The following is a 20,664-nucleotide window of genomic DNA, read 5'->3' as shown; positions in this document are numbered from 1 at the left end:
TTCTGTAAGTCATGTAATGTTGTAATATTGTCTGATTAAATGTTGTTTGGGATCCCAGGAAGACTAGCTGGTCAACTAGGTGTAGTTAATGGGGAGCCTTATAACAAATACAAATTCCCCAAACCCTTAAAATATGTCACCAGACTTAATGAGACAGACAATTTGGTGAGATTATGAGTATGTTAAGCCCCTCAAAAAGGCAATTAATTTGCCGGCTAAATAATTGAATTAAGGCCCTTTGCCACTGTCGGTGTTCGGGCCCTAATTAAAACCAATCCATTGTATCAGTAGTCAACCTCTTTACTGTGACACACATCACTATTGCAGCCAGTTTGAGCGTAATGATTAAATAAGTCAGTCTTGACCATTTTCAGACAACTTATAGAAACAGCACATACTATTCTTTTTCCTAAGGTCTGCCAGGTTTCAAGCATGATAACATCCTTAACAGACATTTTCTAATTTCTGGTAACTTCAGGCCATACACAAGAGGATTCACAATGGGAGGAATCACAACAAACTCAAGTGATAAAATGACTGCTAGAAATGGATTCAGATCTTCAAGATTGAGTCTGCTGAGTGCAACATCACAAAACACAGTAACAGAGTAGTTGACGAATGTAACAATATGCGGCATACAGCTTTGTATCACTTTGCTCCTAAACTCTGAAGAGCGTTTCCTACATAGGAGAATAATTCGCACATAAGTATACAGGACAAAAGCCAGGGGCAGAAAGACTGTGCTCACGGATACAAACCTGCCAACAAGGTCATTGATCACAATACTTACACATGACAATTTTACAACAGGCCATGTGGCACAGAATACCTTAGGTATCTTATTCCCACACAACGGAAGCAATGAGGCCAGGTAAACACAGGCTGCAACAGAAAAGGCTGGATAGACAAATGCTAAGGCAATCAACTTAGAGACCATCTTGGAGGTTATTTTGTTGTGGTAATGTAAAGGTTGACACACAGCAACATAGCGATCATAAGCCATAATGCCTAAGATAGTGAGCTCATAGGACGCATAGGTGTAAATGACATAGATCTGAAGGAAACAAGCTGACCTTGGGATCAAATGAGTATCAGACAGAAGGTCTCTCAGAAATCGGAAGAAGAAGCCGGCGGAGCCGTACAGAGAGTTAATAGAGAGACACATGACAAAAATATACCTGGGCTTATGTAAGGTTTTCTCTCGTGATATCACCACTATGATGACAAGATTAGCTAAGATAATACAAGCATACAACAGGAGACAGAAGACAAATGCTGGGTAGCGATAGTTGCCCATAATCACAAACACGGTGAGGTCAAAATAAGGAGGATAAGTGCTGTTTTCCATTTACCCCATAGACAGTAGCAGAGACTGTCTGATAAATAAAGACAATGTTACAGCTGGATCTTGTTTAGAAAGAGCTGACCAAATTAAAAAAATGAAAGTAATAAATGACTAAACATATGTTCTCAATCAACACCAACTTCAAAATGATGTATGTAATATTAGAATGGTCAAAGTCTCAGTTAGATTTAATGCATACATGCAGTGGTTTTGTCTACTCCTGAATGGTGTTCATGCTCTCTGGCTGTCTTTCTGTCTGTGTGTGTGCCTGTTGTGGTTTAAGAGGAGCAGCTGAGAGCCTCTTTACTTGTCACACAGAGTTATGTCACCGCAGTCATCACTCCGCGGGGAATCCAGAATGGAAACTTTGTGTGCAAAACACATTAACCTAATTTTGACATTCCCTTTGCAGTGGCATGTGAAGGGCTTTGATGGTGAAGATGCAAATTGAATCAAAACTATTCTGCATTATTCAAGGATCAGCAGTATTGAAACACTTGTTTCCCGTCAAAAGGTGCAATGCATTGACATGGATGTGTTTGTATAATAAAGTATGAAAACTTGTGCCACAATTCATACAGTATTCTATAAAATGACGGCGACCACCAGCTGGTCATGTGACACTCGTTCACATATTAAACTAGCAGTCCTTATAGTTACATTTACAAAAAGACAACTTTGAGCCGAGTACCGGTCACCACTACGGTCCTTTCAGTGGTCATTGAAGTTAAACTGACAAAAGGTGACTGCCATGCAGCAACGGTAAGATTAGAAAAATGTTTGCATACGTTGTATGTTTGGCTTGGTTTAAAACACCGGCCCCAGTTCTCCCGGGACACGGAAGTTGGACACGAGCTCTGCTGTGAGGTTTCAGGACCAACTAGGCCTACTAGTTATTATAGATGTAACATGAATGCTAGTTTACATGATGATTAAAGATAAGTTGCAATGATTTAATTTGTCAAATTTGTTTCTTAAATCACATCTTAGATTATTTCAAAAGTATTTAAACATGCACACTGTATATAGCAGAGGTCTTCAATGTTATGTAAGCCAAGGACCCCTGAACTGAAAGAAAGATGAAGCATATAATTGAAACTGCATATTAAGCTGGGCCTACAATAAAGGTGCAGGATGGCCTAAAGCCTTTTTCACATACCTTGCATGCATCTAAGCTAATAAAATAATTGTTGGGATGATTTTATAAGTCATGTTCTAGTTTTAAACAGTGAATCATCAGGATGAACTTTAACTCTGGATCTTAGTGACTACCTTAGCAATAGGCCAGAAAAAGCCTATTCGATTCATGTTAGGACTTTTTAATTGTTTAAAAATAAAATCAAAAATTAACAATAATTTGGAGGCCCCCCTACATTGACTCTGAGGACCCCTTAGGGGTCCCACACCCCCTGTTGAAGATCCCTGGTATATATCCATGCTGGTAGCATTCAAACTTGGTCAACACTTGTCTCAGCCTCAGCTGTAATTTAGGCTGATTAGCAAATGTTAGCATGCTTACACGCTAACCTAAAACCTAATGATTAACATGGGAAGCGTTATACCCGCTTAGCATCAGCATGTTAGCATAGTGGTAGAGAGCTGAAGTCACGGCCTTCTACCTCCGTTCCAGGACACCTAAAGTATCTTTCAAAAGATTATGAACGGGAGTCTGTGAGAGGTTTTTATTATTTTTTGGTGATATGCATTTAACAAATGACGGGTAAATTTAAAAGATACTTTTAAATGTCAAGAGATAAACAATATGATGCAAAGAAGATGAACATTGTTAGGTTTTGTGTGAAATCACTTAGTATACTACATCTCTCGTCTTGAACAATACATCCCACCAGGGAGCTATAACTGTGTTTATATATACAGTAGATATATATTTGTATATATATGTATATATATATATATATATATATATATATATATATATATATATATATACATATACATATATATATATATATATATATATATATATATATATACATATATATATATATATTTATCTTTACAATGTTCTCTTTTCAAAACAACCTGTAGAAAACACACACACACACACACACACATGCACGCACACACATGCATGCACACGCACACACAAAGGCCACGGGTGATGTAACAACACTGTAATTATTGTAATAGTCCCTCAGTCCTCCTTACTGGCGACCATCGGCCCAACATCCCTACTGTATTTCCACCAGGTGTTGAAACACAGAGCGTTTTTGTGAAAGAAAATGTTAAAAGAAATAATATGCGATAAATATGTTTTTCGCTTATCGCCCCTGATGCAGTGTTTAATGATGTCAACACTAATGAGAGCCCACAGGATGGTAGTTTATTTTTCAAAGGCTATTAATGTAGAATAACTAAGTTGGAAATGGTCAACAGGCCATTATCTCCATTCTCCCTCGAGTGCAATTAAACACGCTTAGCTACCCAGGAGGCCAATCCTGGGAAACCAGACCAAAACAAAGAGACGTTTCAGTTTAGCAAATGGTCAAGAGAATGGAAAACAAACTTTGATAACTAACAATAGGGTTAGTCGGTGGTTTGGAAAGACACAGATGACTGAGCTTGTGACCTCGCACATTTGTAGAGACTGTTTTGATGGGCTGAAACATTCATTGCCACTTTTATTGAATGGACTTTGCACTAACAGTGACATGATTTCCAGAGACACTGCTGGTCACTGGACTCATGCTACAGCTGTGACAAAAACCTGGTCAAACATTGCACCATACATGTGTATTTATAATATTAGGAGTATTTATTTATTTAGCCTAATCTTGCTTTTTATAGTGAAACTCTTTTTTTGTATGTTGTTTGAAACAAAAACTATTTAGTCATTCAGTACTATTTTTATTAATTTGTCGCACACAATACAAAAAACAGGCAATAAACCGTTTATATAAAACCTATGTAAAACCGTCTAGAAGGTATAAAGATGGTATAACTAAGAGTGAGAGTTAGTAACTTGTTGAGCTTTGCCAAACCTTCCTTTACCGCGGCAGTGTGGAGGAGGGTCTAGCTAGTCCACACAGCATTCTGGGATATGAGGAAAACATGCTCTGGTTTGTTGACATTTCTTTAAACCAATCACAATTGTTTCGGGTGGTGCTAATCACTGGTAAAAGCCAAGGTGCCACTGCAAAAAAGCCTCAGGAAGGAACTTGTTTTGGTGGAACATGTGTACGTTCAGAAGTAGTTTTAGTTGTGCAACAGAAACTCAGATTGGACAGATAGTCTGGATTTACCCTGCAGAGATCTGGGGAGCAGGTAACCATAGTCCTCAGAAATCCAACGGAGGTTTAAATGCCAACACAAAGGCAGTCCAAAGCAACGGATTTCCCGCACAAATGAGAGAAATCTGGTAGAATGGAGCAATCCTGAAAGTGCAACGTCGAGGATACAGACTAAATACTAGGCTTGTTCGAGATGAGCCAGGTCTGCGAAGAATTGATCACCGGCGATCGCAGCCCAATGCATGCTGGTTAGATTTGTGTCCAACTTGTTTGACTTGATCCCGACTTGCTCTGACGTCATGCACACGTGGGCAATGATAACCTAACAAGATCAAGGTGGCCACAGGTTTGAGAGGCAGGGAGCGCGGTTGCTTTCTCCCAACTGCGAGACCCAAGGGTGTAAGCCAATCCCCACGAAGCGGAGCTCCTATTTTTTTTATACTTAGCACTCACCCGCCGTTAGCATTCCATTGACTGCCATTCAATTTGAAGTCACTTTGACAGTGAATAACTTTACATCTGGAGCGTTTAAATACTCTACTTGTCCATTGATTATTTCTAAAGAAACACAACGATGTATAAAAGTTTCCATTCCCTTGTACCTCATGTTGTGGCTCTGTAGTAGATGTTTTAAAAAGGTAGGCCATGGTCAAATACACTCTGAATATGCCCTCCAGTCTGTTATCATAGTGCATTACTTTTGCTTATTTGTTGCACAAAACAAGAGTTTATGATAGAGATGTACCAATACCAGTATCGGAAAAGCCTCCGATACTGCTTATGGAATTTAATCTCTCCTGGCCTCACACCTTTCACCTCCCACCCCCTGTTTGTTAAGCGTCCTTGGGTTTGTGAAAGGCGCTATATAAGTCAAAGTTATTATTGTTATTATTATTATTACCAACAACGATTGGGGCCTTTAGAAGTCAGAGAGACTAAATCCGTTCAGATTTTTGGATCATACAGTCTGTTTAATGAAACCAGCAACAGATCGCATGTAGAGCATTTTAACGGTTACGCTGTCATATTGGCGACTGAGCACACGCTGATATGTGGGTCTGATCACATGTACAGGCTGACATATGGGTCTGATCACATGTACATGCTGACATATGGGTCTGATCACATGTACAGGCTGACATATGGGTCTGATCACATGTACAGGCTGATGTATGGGTCGGATCACATGTACAGGCTGACATATGGGTCTGATAACATGTACAGGCTGATGCCTGGGTCTGATAACATGTACAGGCTGATGCCTGGGTCTGATAACATGTACAGGCTGATATGTGGGTCTGATAACATGTACAGGCTGATGCCTGGGTCTGATAACATGTATAGGCTGACATATGGGTCTGATAACATGTACAGGCTGACATATGGGTCTTATCACATGTACAGGCTGATGTATGGGTCGGATCACATGTACAGGCTGATGTTTGGGTCTGATAACATGTACAGGCTGATATATGGGTCTGATAACATGTACAGGCTGATGCCTGGGTCTGATAACATGTATAGGCTGACATATGGGTCTGATAACATGTACAGGCTGACATATGGGTCTTATCACATGTACAGGCTGATGTATAGGTCGGATCACATGTACAGGCTGACATTTGGGTCTGATCACATGTACAGGCTGATATATGGGTCTGATCACATGTACAGGCTGATGTATGGGTCTGATCACATGTACAGGCTGATGTATGGGTCTGATCACATGTACAGGCTGATATATGGGTCTGATCACATGTACAGGCTGATGTATGGGTCGGATCACATGTACAGGCTGACATATGGGTCCAATAACATTTCATCAAATTGGACCTAAGATGATGTGAGTGTGTGACTTCCTGTTCAGCCTGAAGGCCGCTGGAAACAACTGGAAACTGTCCGACATGACGGCGGAGTTTTGTCGCCGCCGCCAGCTCTCGTCCACTTTACTGGCGAGGCGCAGTTCATCTCGGGCGAGCCTGAAAAGGCACAGGCTTATCTAAGCCTATCTTACGTTCTAAATCATTAAAATACCCTCTTGAAGTAAAATATAAAAATGAAAAATCCGCTACCATAAAAAATAGTTTAATAGCATTAAACTATTCTTTTGTAAACCAAAAGTGAGCAACAAATTCTTATATTTATGTTAGCATTGTTCTATAATTAAACCCTGACAATAGTAATATATTTTATTCTAATATATTCTTTTAAATTTTTTCCCTTCAAAATCACAAACATCTCTTAAATCATATTGTAATTAGGAAAAAAAGCCTTTGTACACAGTCTGGCAGTGATTTTGTTTCAACACTGAACGTTATTTACATTATTTATGACATATCAATTTATTATATTTCATGAGATTTTTATGAACAATGGATTTGTGTGATCATAGCAACCAGCCTTATTAACAATACAAAGGCTGTAGCTCTAACTGTTACATTTTAGTTGTTTTAAAGGTTAACCCCCACAATTCCAAACAAAGACATGTTTGTGTACGGATGCAGATAGATGATGTAACTAATCCAGTGTGTTGTCCACTATATAAATACATAATATATTTTGTTTATGTCAGTGTACAGCTGTTAAAACACAATCTGCAGAAATTCCTCTAGCCATGAAAGGGTTAAGCACGAGGCCCGGCCTCTGTTAGGCATTATTTCCTAATCTGCAGCAGAGTTATCAAGACCTCCAGAGTCAAGGGACGCTTTCAACTAGTAAGAAACATTTTCCTCTAAACAAAAGAATCAGTTTTACCTTCATCTGTGCAGGGCTTACTTCAAAGTTGTATTTGTAGTACGATCGCGTGTTTGAGACTACTGCTTGATTTCCACCGTGACTGACTGTTTGTTTCTCCTGTGTGTCACTTTAGGAAGTGGGTGAGGAGTTAACTGCTGGCAGTAGTGCTGTGTGTAGGCAGAAAACGGCAGCCGGAGGAAAAGGAGTTGCAAGATAAGAAAGAACACACGTGGAGGTTAAAAGAGGCAAAAAAGCAAAGGAGCAGAACAAAGGCAAACCAGACAGGGGACCGAAAGAGAACAAAGACGAACAAAGGAGGCTGTTTTGGAGCACGGGCTCAAAGTAAGCAAAATTGGTACGAGAAAAAAACAGACCGTCATGACATACCGGCTGTTTGAGGGGAAGGATCATGCCTCCATCTACCAAAGATATCGCTTTACACCACCAGATGAGGTCAAGAACGTTATTCTTCAATACCTAGATAAAAAGGTAGGCCATGGCAAAATAGACAGTGAATATGCACTCCATTCTGTTGTCGTAGTGCATTAATTCTTTCAATTTGATGCACAAAACAAGAGTTTATGATAGAGATGTTCCGATGCCAGTAGCCTCCGATACTGCCTGAAATGCTTGTGTCGGTACCAACAAGTAGTGGGGCCTCATGTATAAAAGACTGTGCAGCTTTCATACCAGAAGATGGCGTACGGCCAAAACATGAGAAGTACCTACACAGAAATATTCACATATAATTATAATTCACGTATAAAATCGGGCGCAAGCCAGGTCCTGCGCACCTTTCCTTTATACATCACAATCAACGTGAACAAGCCACCGAGCCAACCTTGCCTCCTCCCATAAATTAATATGGACATGACTATAAATTTGGCCCCAACGTCATTCTTTGTCCAATCACAACTGGTTATCCCGCCTCAGACGGGGAAAAAAAACCTTCTTGTGACATTGGAGGTGCTGATCACGGATGTGCAGGCGAGAAAAAAAAAAAGTTCTGTTCTGGAGGTTTGTCATCTCAGATAGGAAATAAAAGAAAATGCCCAGAGTGGCAAATGGTGACCAAGCAGTGAATGCATCAAACCACAGCAGAAATAAAAAAGAAAAAAGTGTTGAAGTGGAAATCAAGCCAATAGTGGCAGCGCCACACTAGATACAGAGGCAATGGTGGCCTAAAGGTTAGCGACACAAACTTGTGACTGGGAGGTTGTCGGTTCAATCCCCAGACTGAGGAAAGAGAGAAGAGTGAACCAGCAGCACTTAACCTCCAGCTGCTCAGTGGCCAGCAGATCAGACTGGGGTTGTACCAGGTATGAATATGTAACTGTGTTAATGAGTTCCTACAAAGGAGAGGCTTCTTCTCAGTGAACCTTGACTGAATGAATGAATGCACTGTTTAAAAATAAATACACAGCAACATGCATCACAGTGTCAGTCCAAATTATGCACAATAAGCAGTTTGAGCTCGCAGATGAAATGCTATTTATTTAAGTGTACAGTGTTAGCAGGCTCTGTGGAGGAGAGTTCCGTGAGGACAGGGAGACACTGCTGTGCCATCCGTGGATGATATAATATGAAACGATGAATAATGAAACAGTAAATAGGACTATAGTAACGAATGTTAGTTAAAGGATTGCCAGAATCAAGACAGCCCAGTGCTTGGTGGACCGGGTACACCTTGTTCACTTATATAGCCTACAAATCATCCACGGGATCACTTACACATCCAATGGGTTTGCCTACCCGACACAGGGTTTGTTCCTCCTGTACGCCATGGATGTCTGAGCCTCCGCAACCACACACTCACACATACTATCACATTTTCCGTGCCAATCTTTTTTTATTGCACAGTGAGTAAGATATTTCATCCATGGAAACTACAGAGGATAAGTGGATTTTCATTCATTTCCAATCCTCACAGAGGTTAAGTAGCCTGCGAATTAAACAGTTATTAGTGTGAAAGATGTGAAATATTATCCACATAAAGGATCAAACTTTTGTTGAATATCTGTGGATTTAATTATGTTTTCTCATAACAATGTCCCAGACATATGCCAGTAAGTGAAGTGGAAACGTTATTTTGAAATGTTGGGTAATCTTTGCGGACGGCCAGCACATTCTCACGTCAAGTTAATATTTTAAACATCATAAAGTGTCCGTAAAAACCAGCGCACGCAACGTTAATACGTGAGTCCCAAGTACTGGAGTTTCTGCATTGTTAAATACAGAGTAATTTAGCCAGCCATACAACAATGATAGCAAACATATCTCATCCATACGATGTCAGTAGTGTACAGCTGTTAAAACATAACAAAATATCAGTATTTTTTTCCACGCGGCTAGCTGATCGGTACTTCATATCGGCCAATACGCAAGTTCACCATTTGGATTAGGGTGGGAAAAAAAAGGTATTGGAACATCTCAGGATTATTCCACATATTGACAACAACTACTGCCTATCTGTCATCTTCCTCAGAAGGGACAGCCACATGTGCTGGCAGTGGATCTGGGATGTGGGACGGGTCAGAATTCCCGGCCACTGGCACCGTACTTCCAGGAAGTGGTGGGCATCGACATCAGTGAGTGTCAACTGGAGGAGGCCAGATCTGTGCCCGGGTACCCTAACGTCACATACAGGTAAGAGTGTGTGAGGACGTAGTTATAGTGTTCCTTGAAAATAAAGAATGACATTGAAATGCAAATGTTCCGGAAGTGTTCGGAGTTCCATGCTGAAACAGAAAGTCAAATTTTTGATTTAAATAAGTGATTTAAATAAGATTCATTTAAAAGTCCAAAATCAGCAGTGGTGGAACTAACTACATTTATTCAAGTACTGTACATTGAAAAAGTGCTCTTTTCTTTTCACGCTACTTTCTACTCCACTACGTTTCAGATAATAATATTGTACTTTTTACTCCACTACATTAATCTGACAGTTTAAGTTACTGGTTACTTTACAATTAAGATTGTTGTACACAAAACACATGTAGTTTATTAAATATACCATGTACCTTACTACAAATTTGAGGTACTTATACTTTACTTAAGTCTTTTCTTTTCATGCTACTTTCTTCTTCTTCACTACATTTCAGAGAAAAACACTTTACTTTTTTCTTCACAAAGCCTACAGCTTTAGTTACTAGTTACTTTACAAATAAGATTTTTTGCACACAAAACACACGTAAGACAGTTTATAAAATAGGATGCTTTATTTAAATTACACTACCCAACAATATAACAGCCTTCAATACCAGCTGAAATAATCAGACCATAAAACAACTTTGATCGTTTCTACTTTCTAAAATGTGAAGATTTTTCTGCATTGAGAACTTCTACTTTTAATACTTTAAGTACATTTTCCTGATGATACTTAAATCGTTTTACTTAAAGGAGAATTCCAGCCAACGTTTATGTTAATCTTGATTGCTGTAAAGAAACGTGTACTTTCGATTTAAAAAAGCCAAACCGAACCAGTGCAGGCAACACGGAGTATCTATAGCTACGTCTAAACTGCAGTAGTTGGGGTAATTGTGTCTGGCTGCTAGTTAGCCAACACTAGCTTCACAACAATGGTGTAATGATTCAGGTGGCCTCCCAAGACAAGACGGTGCTCACCCGACTGGCCAATAGGGACGTGGCCCCGCCCACGACACTATTTTCACATCCAGAGACAAGAGCAAAGACTTAGTTTTGAGAGCGAGAAGGAAAACATTTTATCACACTGATAGCAAAAAATATTTATTTGAGAGTTTAAAAAAGTATTTTGAGGGATTTGTTTTCCCAATAAATACTTTTAAAAATTTCAAATTTAAATTTGTTTAGTCTCAAATATTATAATTTTTTCTTATTGGTGTGAAAACATTTACTCTCAACTATTTTTCTCTCTCATAAAATGCTTTTTTTGCTATCAGTGTGACAACTTTTTTTCTTCTCTCGGATCCTTTATTTTCTAGCATGTAATAAAGAAACAAATCTAGCTCCATAATAGTTAACTAAGCAACAGTGGGCTCTTGAACGTTTGACCTGCTGCAGCAGCGGCTCTGCTCTCCTGGCTCCACTGCGGTGTCAGGTCACAGCCTGTTTCTACATAGTCATTACTGAGGACATAACAACGGCAAATTGTTTTTTGTGGAACATTTTTATGAGTTTGACATTTGACTAGTGTGGACTTCACCGGAAAACAGGAAATAGACAGAGGTATGAATGAACAAACTTTTATGCCTTTCTGTCACATCTACAGCAGTCAGATTCACTGTGTTCACTCAGAAGGAATCACTGCACATGGCCAGGCACTGGTAAATGACCTTTTAAACATGTTATGTTTATGTTATGAGGCTATAAACACGTTTAAAACTTGCCCTGTTTAAGTCTATCGGGTGTTAACTCTTAAAGGAGGATAACACGGTGGAGACAGCACCGATTGGTTTAGTTTTTCTCGCTACTGACAGCACTCCAAATTTACAGACAACAGAGCTACATATTGGAATCGACTGGAATTCTCCTTTTAAGTAAAGGATCCGAATACTTCTTCCTTCACTGGAAATCAGTGTGACCTGACTGTTGCCCCCTGCAGGAAGGGGACAGCCGAGGAGCTTCCTTTTCAAGATGGTTCTGTAGACTTGCTCACAGCAGCGTCAGCAGCCCACTGGTTTGATCAGACGAGGTTCCTGGTTGAGGCAAGTCGGGTCTTAAAACCCCGGGGTTGCATAGCTCTACTGGGCTTCAGTGACTCTAACACCAGATTTACCTACCAGGACTGTGGAGAAAGACTCAATCACATTTATGACGAGGTGGGTGTAGACTCTAGATTCCCTCCAGTCATGTTAAACCTGATCAGCAATGCAAAGCTTTTGTGAATAGCTGTATCAGTAATGCAATCTGTCAACATAGAGCTAACAGAGCACCATGAGCACTATTCTACATTTGTGTTGGCCACATAAATAGAATTACCTTTAAAGGGTTTAAAGGAAAAGTTAAACATCTTCGGGAAAGAATTCAAGTTCTGAGTGTGTCAAGTACATCACTAGAGTCAGGATGCGGTCATCTTAACCTGGAATAAAGAATGGAAGCAGGGGGAGACACATAGTCTGGCCCCGTCCAGAACTGAAAAATCTGCCTATAGTATTTCATAGGTGTTGGTATATATACCAACACTTATAAACCTCCCTATGTAATACGAAGTACTGTATGTTGTTTGTTAATTGTAAAAATAAAGACATTAAAAAGTACAAGTACAGTTATTTATACAGACAGACAGACCAATATGCATGCAATACAAATTCAACACCTGATGGAAGAGTTAAACATTTCTTTACATTAACTTCCAGGTGAAGCAGGTGCTGTTGCCATACACTAACAATCAAGTTGCTCTAGCTGAGAGTAAGCTGGAGGCGCTCTACTCAGCCATCCCCTTTCCCGACAAGGAGAGGTATTTACCATACACACCTACAGTAAACACTAGGGTTGGGCTGTAATACAGTTTACCGCAGGATCTTAAAAATAGCAACGTATCAGTTTCAATACCATCACTCAGAGCTGAAATCACGGTCTATCCTTGCTCCATAAAACAGAAATGCCGGTGATCAGGCTGTCTTGAATAAATAAATGCACACAGCTAAATGATGTCAAAGTGTGTTTTATTATGCCACTGTATTGTTTAATTTTCTGTGCATGTAATATGTCAACATAATGGTACAACAGGATTGAAAGTATTTGGGTGAACTCGACAATCTCCGTGAGGAACCTGGTGGGATTTATTGAGTCCTGGTCCATGTCCCAAGTCTACAAGAAGAAAGATCCCCAGGCTGCTGAAGACCTGCTGCTTAGAACTCAGAAGAGGTCATACCCACACATACACACACACACACACACACACACACGTCTGTTATTATAATCATCCATTTTGTAAATATTAACTGTCTGAATGTTTATCTCGGTGTGCTGAGCAGAATAATCAATCAGTGCACTGCTTCACAGGTTTCTGGAAGAGATGGGAGTCTCGTCTCCTGACACTGAGATAGACATGGAAATGGAGTATTTCTGTGTCCTTGCATCAAAACCACAATAATCAACAATGTGGCATTGGGGTGTGTGTTTAAAAGAGAGGGTTTATTTTTACCCGTAGATGTTGCAATTTGCAATTTATGAACTTAATTACTTGTACTCTTTATTCTTACTAGAACTCTGTTTTCCTTGCGCAATGCAGTTGCATATGTAAGCTGACGAAGACCTTTGTGCCTTACAACGTAATCATTAACACACCTTTTGGTTGTAAGGATGAGTGTTCAGGCCAGTTTAGATTATCTGATTCTATCTGAGTCTAGTGGTATTATAGACAGACAAGATATATCTGATAATACAATATCTACTATGTTTTGCGATACTTGTCTTTCATTTTGCAGTGAAGCTACCTCGCAAAGTTTCCATCCACTTTTTTTTTTGCGAATTATCTGAAGTTTGGTAAAAGAACTCATGCAAATAAAGCTGGTGAAAGTGTGTTTCCATCCAACGGCTTTAAAGAAAATAAAAATCTGTTTGTAATGGAATCATGTTCGTAATGTTGTTTTGCGATCAAATTGGTAAATGGAATTGACTTTAGACATTTTAAGGTGTTTCCATTCATTTTTGCACTGAAACACAACATTCAAGCAAACGTTTGAGAACAAAGTTTTTCTAGACAAAATGGATCACGCCATCTACTGTTAGAATTTCTTAACTAACATCGCGTTCGATCGGATCTCTGAGGAAGGAGGCTGTGGGTCTAATTGAGAATTAAGAAAAGGTAAATGCAACAGAAGGATGAAGATAATAAGACAAAGACAATAAGACACAAAACAAACATAATAACCCTGCAGCTGAGAGCGGACTGGATCCACGCTCCCCCCTGATGGAGTAAAATTATGGAGCTAGAACAGTGACAGTAACCTGTGGTATTGAAAATAAAATTTGGCATTGAAACAACAAATATTGGCATTGAAAACTGTTGAAGTGAAGTATAAAACACAAACATCAAAAAGTAATAACCTCATAATCCTATGATATTATTTCACTTTGACATTTGTTTGCATCATGATGGGTTTTTCAATGTCAATGTAAATTTTTTCTTGATGTCCGTGTCATTTCAGTGACAGTTTTTTTCTTTTACGCTGTCAAGATTTTTACAATGTCACTGTTTTCAGTTTCAACTTTCTGTCACTGTTTCGGCATAGGGAGGAGGAGCCTGAGGGGAGGGATAAAGGGGGCGTGGCTTACGGGTAACTTAAGGAGGCTACTGGCGAGAGACCACACCTCCAAACAAATCCTCCCAGAGTTGTTGAAACCGCATATCTGCAATGTCTTCCACACGTTCACCTGGAACCTCCAAATCTCAAGTAAGTCCGTTCATATCGGCCATTTTTTCATATAATAGGTTTCTAGGCAAGTCACACACTCACTAAAAGGCTGGACGCATTTACTAACAAACTGAATTAAAAGTTAACACTAAACCAGCCTGCTTCTGTGTGAAAAAATGGCAGGATTCCTATGGAGGTGCGGTCTCTCGCCAGTAGCCTCTGTAAGTTACCCGTAAACCACGCCCCCTTTATCCCTCCCCTCAGGCTCCTCCTCCCTATGCCAAAACAGTGACAGAAAGTTGAAACTGAAAACAGTGACAAATATCTTGACAGCGTAAAAGATAAAAACTGTCACTGAAATGACACGGACATCAAGAAAAAATTTACATTGACATTGAAAAACCTATCATGATGCAAACAAATGTCAAAGTGAAATAATATCATAGGATCATGAGATTATTACTTTTTTATGTTTGTGTTTTATACTTCAGTTCAACAGTTTTCAATGCCAATATTTGTTGTTTCAATGCCAAATTTTATTTTCAATACCACAGGTTACTGTCACTGTTCTAGCTCCATATAAAATGAGGCTAGTCCAGAATTTCCTAAATCACACACATATATCCCCTGCACCGGGGGCTGTTCCTTTTCACCTGGTGCATTCAAATCCATTCTCATTGGGCCGTCGTTGGCATGGCAACATGCGGTGCATCTTTGCTGTCCAATAGGGGCATTTCTTAGATTTTTTCTATCTTAAATATATCGTTATATTTTGAAAAATTGTAAATTGAATTCAGAACGTCTCTCGTCTCCTCGTCCGTCCAGTTCCATCTGTCTTTGTTGACACCCGCCATGTGTGCAAACAGAGCGGAACATTAGCGGAAATGAACTAAACTTCTACTTCGTTTTGTTTCTGGTTAGAATCATGAAATGACCTAAAACTTAATCGTGATTCCTTATTTATTGGGCAAATAACGTTTCAATCAGTGTTTATCGCATAAGCCGCATATCAATCAAGAGAAAATCTGCTGAGACCAAACGCATTTCCTTTAAATCGATATTCATGAAATTCTATTGCGTTTTACTCTTTCCATAAGGCATTTTTCATTCAAAATCACTTAATTTGAATTAAAACGTGTGGATGGAAACATAGCTAATAACACACAAGTGCAATATTAAGGTGGGGACAGGTAATCACACAGGCGGGAAAAATAAACAACAGGAAGTAAAACAAGACAATACAAGGGAGAACAGAAAAACCTTCAAAATAATTGACAGTCCTCACACAATGAGTGAGTTATGCAAGAGTTAAAGCAACAGTATAAACTTCTGGAAGAAAAGATAACATTATTTCTCCTACAAATTAAAAATGTAATCAATTAGCAATAACCCATTTTGGTATTGCAGCCTTACTTTGTCTGGTATGTCAAAGGTCACAGCTAATATTAGCCATTTTTAGCTAACTTATGCTATGTAAGTGAAATTATTGAGTCATTTGGTTGACTTTAAGAATATTCCTTTCTCTGTCATTTTAGCACGTCACTGTAAACGTTTTAATGTTTATAATCAAGTAAAACTAAGGGCGTTTTCACACCTGTAGTTTGTTTGCTTGGGGCGAACTTGAAGCGATTTGCCCTTGGTTGGTTTGGTTTCACACCTGGAAAAATCCAAGTGTACCAAAATGCACCATTACAAATCACGCAAGAACGTCCACTCCTTTTATTCGTCAGATCTTTCTGGGGGAGGGAGCAAGAGAGTAAATCCTGGAACAATCTTGTGTTCTGGACTAGTGCATCTGTCTTGCATCTCCATGCACCAGTTCATTTCATTTAAATGATCAGACATTGTTTCGCGAGAGACGTGACTACATCTGCTCTGGTCACCGAGGCATCCTCCAACTTTAGCGGCAGCTGGTTTGACCATGGAGATACAGGTTACGGACAGCGAGCTTGCCCGCAGTCCGTTTCCGTGAGAGAAACACTGCAAGCTGCTAACGTTTGTTGCTCTGCTGCATCATAGACAGCATAAATAACACACCTGACTACAGAAGCCATTAGCTCAGACTGGCGGAGTTTGAATAGTTGGTGCAGTTTGAGTATGGATCACGTTCAGACCACAAACGAACTGCTCCGGAGTTTGATTGGAAGCGTACCGAGACCACTACTTCAAGCAGGTCTCGGTACGCTTGTTTGGTCCACTATTGGTGCACACCAGAGTTTGATGGCTGCAATAATGTTTGACAAAACTTCTCTTCTCATTCATTTTCAGACAGAGGTCTTCCAGTTCCTTCTTCTCGTCCTCCATCTGTTTGTCCTTAATCTCCCAGCTCCGTTGTTTCTCAGCCAGGTCTTTTGTGAACTTTTCTTCCAGTTCCTTCTTCTCCTCCTCCATCTGTTTTGCTTTCTTCTGCCAGTCTTTGTTCTCGGCCTGCTCCGTCTTCAGATTCTCTTGCAGAGAGTTGCACATCGTCTGCAAAGCGTTAAATCTGGTCTCCGAGCTCTTTTCTTTTTTGGCCAGGTCCTTTGTGAACCTGTCCTCCAGAGCGGTGCATTTTTCTGGCCAGGTTTTCTTGCTCTGTTGGAGTTCAGCTGCTTTGCTGTTCAACTCGATTATTTTCTCCGTGAGTGTCTGAGCGAGACTGTTGTTCTTCCAGCTAAGATCCAAGATTTCAGCGTCCCTCTGGTGAATTTGTTACTCCATCTGGCTCACCTTTCCCTGGGAGTCAAACAGTAGGACTTTTCTTTCTCTGCCTCATACTTTGCGACCATCTCATTGTGTTTGTCTTGCTGAAGCTGGAGTCTTTTCTTGCGATGGCAGATTTCTAGTTTGAAATCCGTCGCCCGGTAATCTAGAAGCTCCTCCAGACGGCCGACTCGAACCTTAGGGACCATCTCACAGTTCTCCTTTTCTTGGATTGGCTCTTATACTCCTCCAGGCTGCGTACCTTCATTTTCAGCTCATCAATGTACTCGTGAGCAGAACTGAGCTGACTCTGCAGCTGGCGGTAAGTTGGGGGAGGGGTTTGATGGCCCTGTGAACCGCCATAAGGTCTTCCCCTGTTTCTTGGGATGTTTCTTCTATCAATGGCACTGTCTGGACCAGACTGTAGTTGTGCGTAGAAGACTCTTTGTTGCTCGGTAAAAAAACTTTTCTCTTTGAAGACTTTTCTGTCCGTGAAAGACTGTTGCTGTCTGTATCTGACTTTGTCGATAGAAGACAATGTTTGTTTGTCCGAAGACGTGAAACAAGACACCGCGCGTGTAGTGGTTACCAGTTGAAATGATTCTCGCTTTAGGATTGGTTGCCTTTGGTCCTTTGATCTGTTGATGTCCCATTGAACACAAACATTCCGACAGTTGGTTTTTGTTTGCGTTTAAATTTTCTGTACAATTAAAAAGGGGCGGGGCTACTCCAGTCACGCCTAGTTACAGAATTTCATTCATAAAGTGTTCTTGTAATTTAAAAAGCGGTTGTATCGCACTGAAAACTAATATTTTGTCACTAGCAACCTACATGTGTCATCTGTCAAATACAGTTGCATTTTCAGTTTTGGACAAAACCGTTCAGGAATTATTACAGAAAAAGTGGGACGTGCGTAATGTTTCATCTGTCCCTCCTGGACAGGACGAATGAAACAGCATGGGGGGATGAATGAAACATAAGTTTTAGCCATATAACCTTCCCACAACTTTCCAATTTTACTATAAAGTATATCATGAATGGTACTTTCAAATGGTTTTATTTTAGATAGATTGTTGCAGGGCTACACTTCTTTCTGATTGTCTGTTAACAACTCATTGCCGTCATCGTGAAGTGTGTATGAAGCGGTTATTGAAATACAATGCACTGTAGATGATTCTGCCATTTTTTAAAGCTAGAACAGTACGTTTTTCCATTTACATCGTGTTTCTATTGTGGAATATGTTGTTTCACTAGGTTTGTTTACTAGGTTGCACTAGGTTGTTTTCACGTGGGTTAGACCACTGGACAGCCAAAAAACGCCACACAGCCATCAGTTTCCATAGGATAACATGGAAAAACTTAACCCCTATACCTGGCAGGCCCAAATATATTTCCATCTTTCTAAAACTGCTTGTCCATGTCTGACCTCTATAAACATTTGTTTAAACACAGATATCTGTGCATTTACTTCAAATCCAGCCCCTTAACTCAAACTCTGTGGCAGATTCACGAAAATTTGCTTGGACCGTGGCCCCCGTGAGTCTAAGAACCCCCTAGGGATCCCTGACCCCCTGTTGAAGATCTCTGCCTTAGAGCAGTGGTTCTCAAGCTTTTTCAATAATGTTCCCCATTTAAACAGTTTATTTTAAACTAGCAAAAAATATATATACAAAGAGGAACAATACAGAGATGTCAGCGATAGATTGACTAAACAACAGCCTTGTACCTGGAAAACATTTAAATGCTGATTAGAAAAAGGCAACAAAAACTTTTTTAAATGACAAAACCTTGGAAAGAGACGGTAGAAAGAGGCAAGAATTGGCTGAAAACAGTAACAAAAACAACAACAAAAAACAGGAGAAAGAAGGACGGCAACACTACGGAAACAAAAGTGCCAAAAAAATTCAATAACAGTCTGCTAAATATGGACAGCTGTTGCCCCCCCAAAAATAGTGTATTGCATATAATAAATTATGCTGGTTGTGAGTTAATATGGTGATTACAGCCTAACTATCTTCTGTGGTGGCTGTAGCTCAGTCCGTAGGGAAACCGGAGGGTCGCTAGATCCAGTCCTTATACGAAGTGTGGACTGGTAGCTGGAGAGATGCACTGCCAAGGTGCTCTTGAGCAAGTTACTGTACCCCCCTTAGCGTTTGTGTGTGAATTTCAGGCCTGTGTGTAGTGTTTCTAACAAAAACTGAGTGTAAACTGTAATTTTCCAATAAAATATTAAAATCAATAAAAAGTGTGAATTATTGGTGTCTCTCTCTTTGAAATCTAACTGCAGATGGATACAAAGAAAAGATGACAACGTGCAGAATTGGAGATTTTCTATTAAACACAAGGGACAGTACTCTAGATTATTTGTTTACAGGGTTTTCCCCGCTATGAGTCTAAGATGCAGCACCCGAACCGTTTTTGGCAGCACCTAACGTGGGAACGTGAAATGTGGCAAAAAACGCCAAAAACAGCATAAAAAAACCTAATCTAATGATTGTAGTTGGATTTCTCTGTAATTTTTGTCATTAAATTGTTGGAGAGTTTTTCATATATTATCAGCTCTAGCTTTTCCAGCATTTGAGACACAGATATTGTGATAATAATGGACCGAAATTGTTTTTGAGGAGAAACTCCTAAACCTTTCCACCAATTATGGATTCAAAACAAAGCATTGTTGAACTTATTATGCTCAGAAAAACTTAAAAACAGAAGCCACAAAAGAAAAAAGTTTTAGAGCTGTCCCTTTAAGGGGCTTAATTATCACACGTGCCATGTCAAAGGGGGAAGAAGTGACCTCCCTGTTCCCAGTTTCTCCCTTTGGTGCTTCGTGTGTGTGAGACTGACTGCCAGCAGAAAGTAATACACGTTCTTTTCAATGTGGAAGTTAGCTCCTCTTACCCAGTTAAAACCATAAGATAAAATAAGCTTTTATCTTTATGTAAACGTACTATATCAGCTGCTGAGAGGGATCAACGAGCCATGGCTTACCGTCTGTTTGAAGGCAAAAAGCATGCTTCTTCCTACTGGAAGCACAGGATCTCACCATCAGATGAACTAATACGACAGATGCTTGACTTTCTGGAAAAACGGGTAAGTGGAGAAAACGTGTGGGAGCCTTTGGTAAGTTAATGAACTAGCTTTGGCAATGGATACAATAGCAAAACTAACTTTACAGCAATGTTATATGACATGCTTATTATGGCGTTTTTCCACTGCTGGTAACAGCTTGCCTCGCCTCGCCTCGGCCCATTATACTTCCGTTTTCCATTGCAGATTGAGTAAAGCCTCAGCGTGGCTGGTCACTATAGCA

At 39.9% G+C, this 20,664-nt stretch overlaps 3 protein-coding genes across 3 annotated transcripts in view; 2 read left to right on the top strand and 1 right to left on the bottom strand.

Moving 5' to 3' along the window:
* Positions 1–409: 409 nt before the first annotated feature.
* On the bottom strand, positions 410–1,348 carry LOC117953248 (olfactory receptor 6N1-like). The gene has a single exon (XM_034886080.1). The coding sequence runs from the start codon at positions 1,346–1,348 to the stop codon at positions 410–412; it is 939 nt and encodes a 312-aa protein (XP_034741971.1).
* A 5,856-nt stretch (positions 1,349–7,204) lies between these two features.
* zgc:162396 (uncharacterized protein LOC555292 homolog) lies at positions 7,205–13,689 on the top strand. The gene is made up of 7 exons (XM_034885767.1): positions 7,205–7,310; positions 7,466–7,821; positions 9,818–9,978; positions 11,915–12,131; positions 12,669–12,769; positions 13,042–13,179; positions 13,318–13,689. Exons 2-7 carry the CDS (start codon positions 7,711–7,713, stop codon positions 13,406–13,408), a joined length of 819 nt encoding a protein of 272 aa, XP_034741658.1. The 5' UTR covers positions 7,205–7,310; positions 7,466–7,710; the 3' UTR covers positions 13,409–13,689.
* A 6,483-nt stretch (positions 13,690–20,172) lies between these two features.
* Positions 20,173–20,664, top strand: part of LOC117953270 (putative methyltransferase DDB_G0268948) — a 7,146-nt gene continuing 6,654 nt past the window's right edge. The window contains exon 1 of the mRNA XM_034886124.1: positions 20,173–20,444. Within this exon, the coding sequence (XP_034742015.1) occupies positions 20,334–20,444 (111 nt within the window). The 5' untranslated portion in view covers positions 20,173–20,333. The remainder of the gene's footprint in view (positions 20,445–20,664) is intronic.

Source organism: Etheostoma cragini, chromosome 11 (genome assembly GCF_013103735.1).
Source record: "Etheostoma cragini isolate CJK2018 chromosome 11, CSU_Ecrag_1.0, whole genome shotgun sequence".
Classification (NCBI taxonomy): Eukaryota; Metazoa; Chordata; class Actinopteri; order Perciformes; family Percidae; genus Etheostoma; species Etheostoma cragini.
This window is presented reverse-complemented; position numbering and strand designations above follow the sequence as displayed.

Bases quoted from the DNA above. Each gene is read 5' to 3' on its own strand.
- LOC117953248 (XM_034886080.1), bottom strand. From the start codon at position 1,348: ATGGAAAACAGCACTTATCCTCCTTATTTTGACCTCACCGTGTTTGTG.
- zgc:162396 (XM_034885767.1), top strand. From the start codon at position 7,711: ATGACATACCGGCTGTTTGAGGGGAAGGATCATGCCTCCATCTACCAA. The intron at 7,822-9,817 runs GTAGGCCATGGC...CATCTTCCTCAG, and splicing joins TTCAATACCTAGATAAAAAG to AAGGGACAGCCACATGTGCT. The intron at 12,770-13,041 runs GTATTTACCATA...ATGGTACAACAG, and splicing joins CCCTTTCCCGACAAGGAGAG to GATTGAAAGTATTTGGGTGA.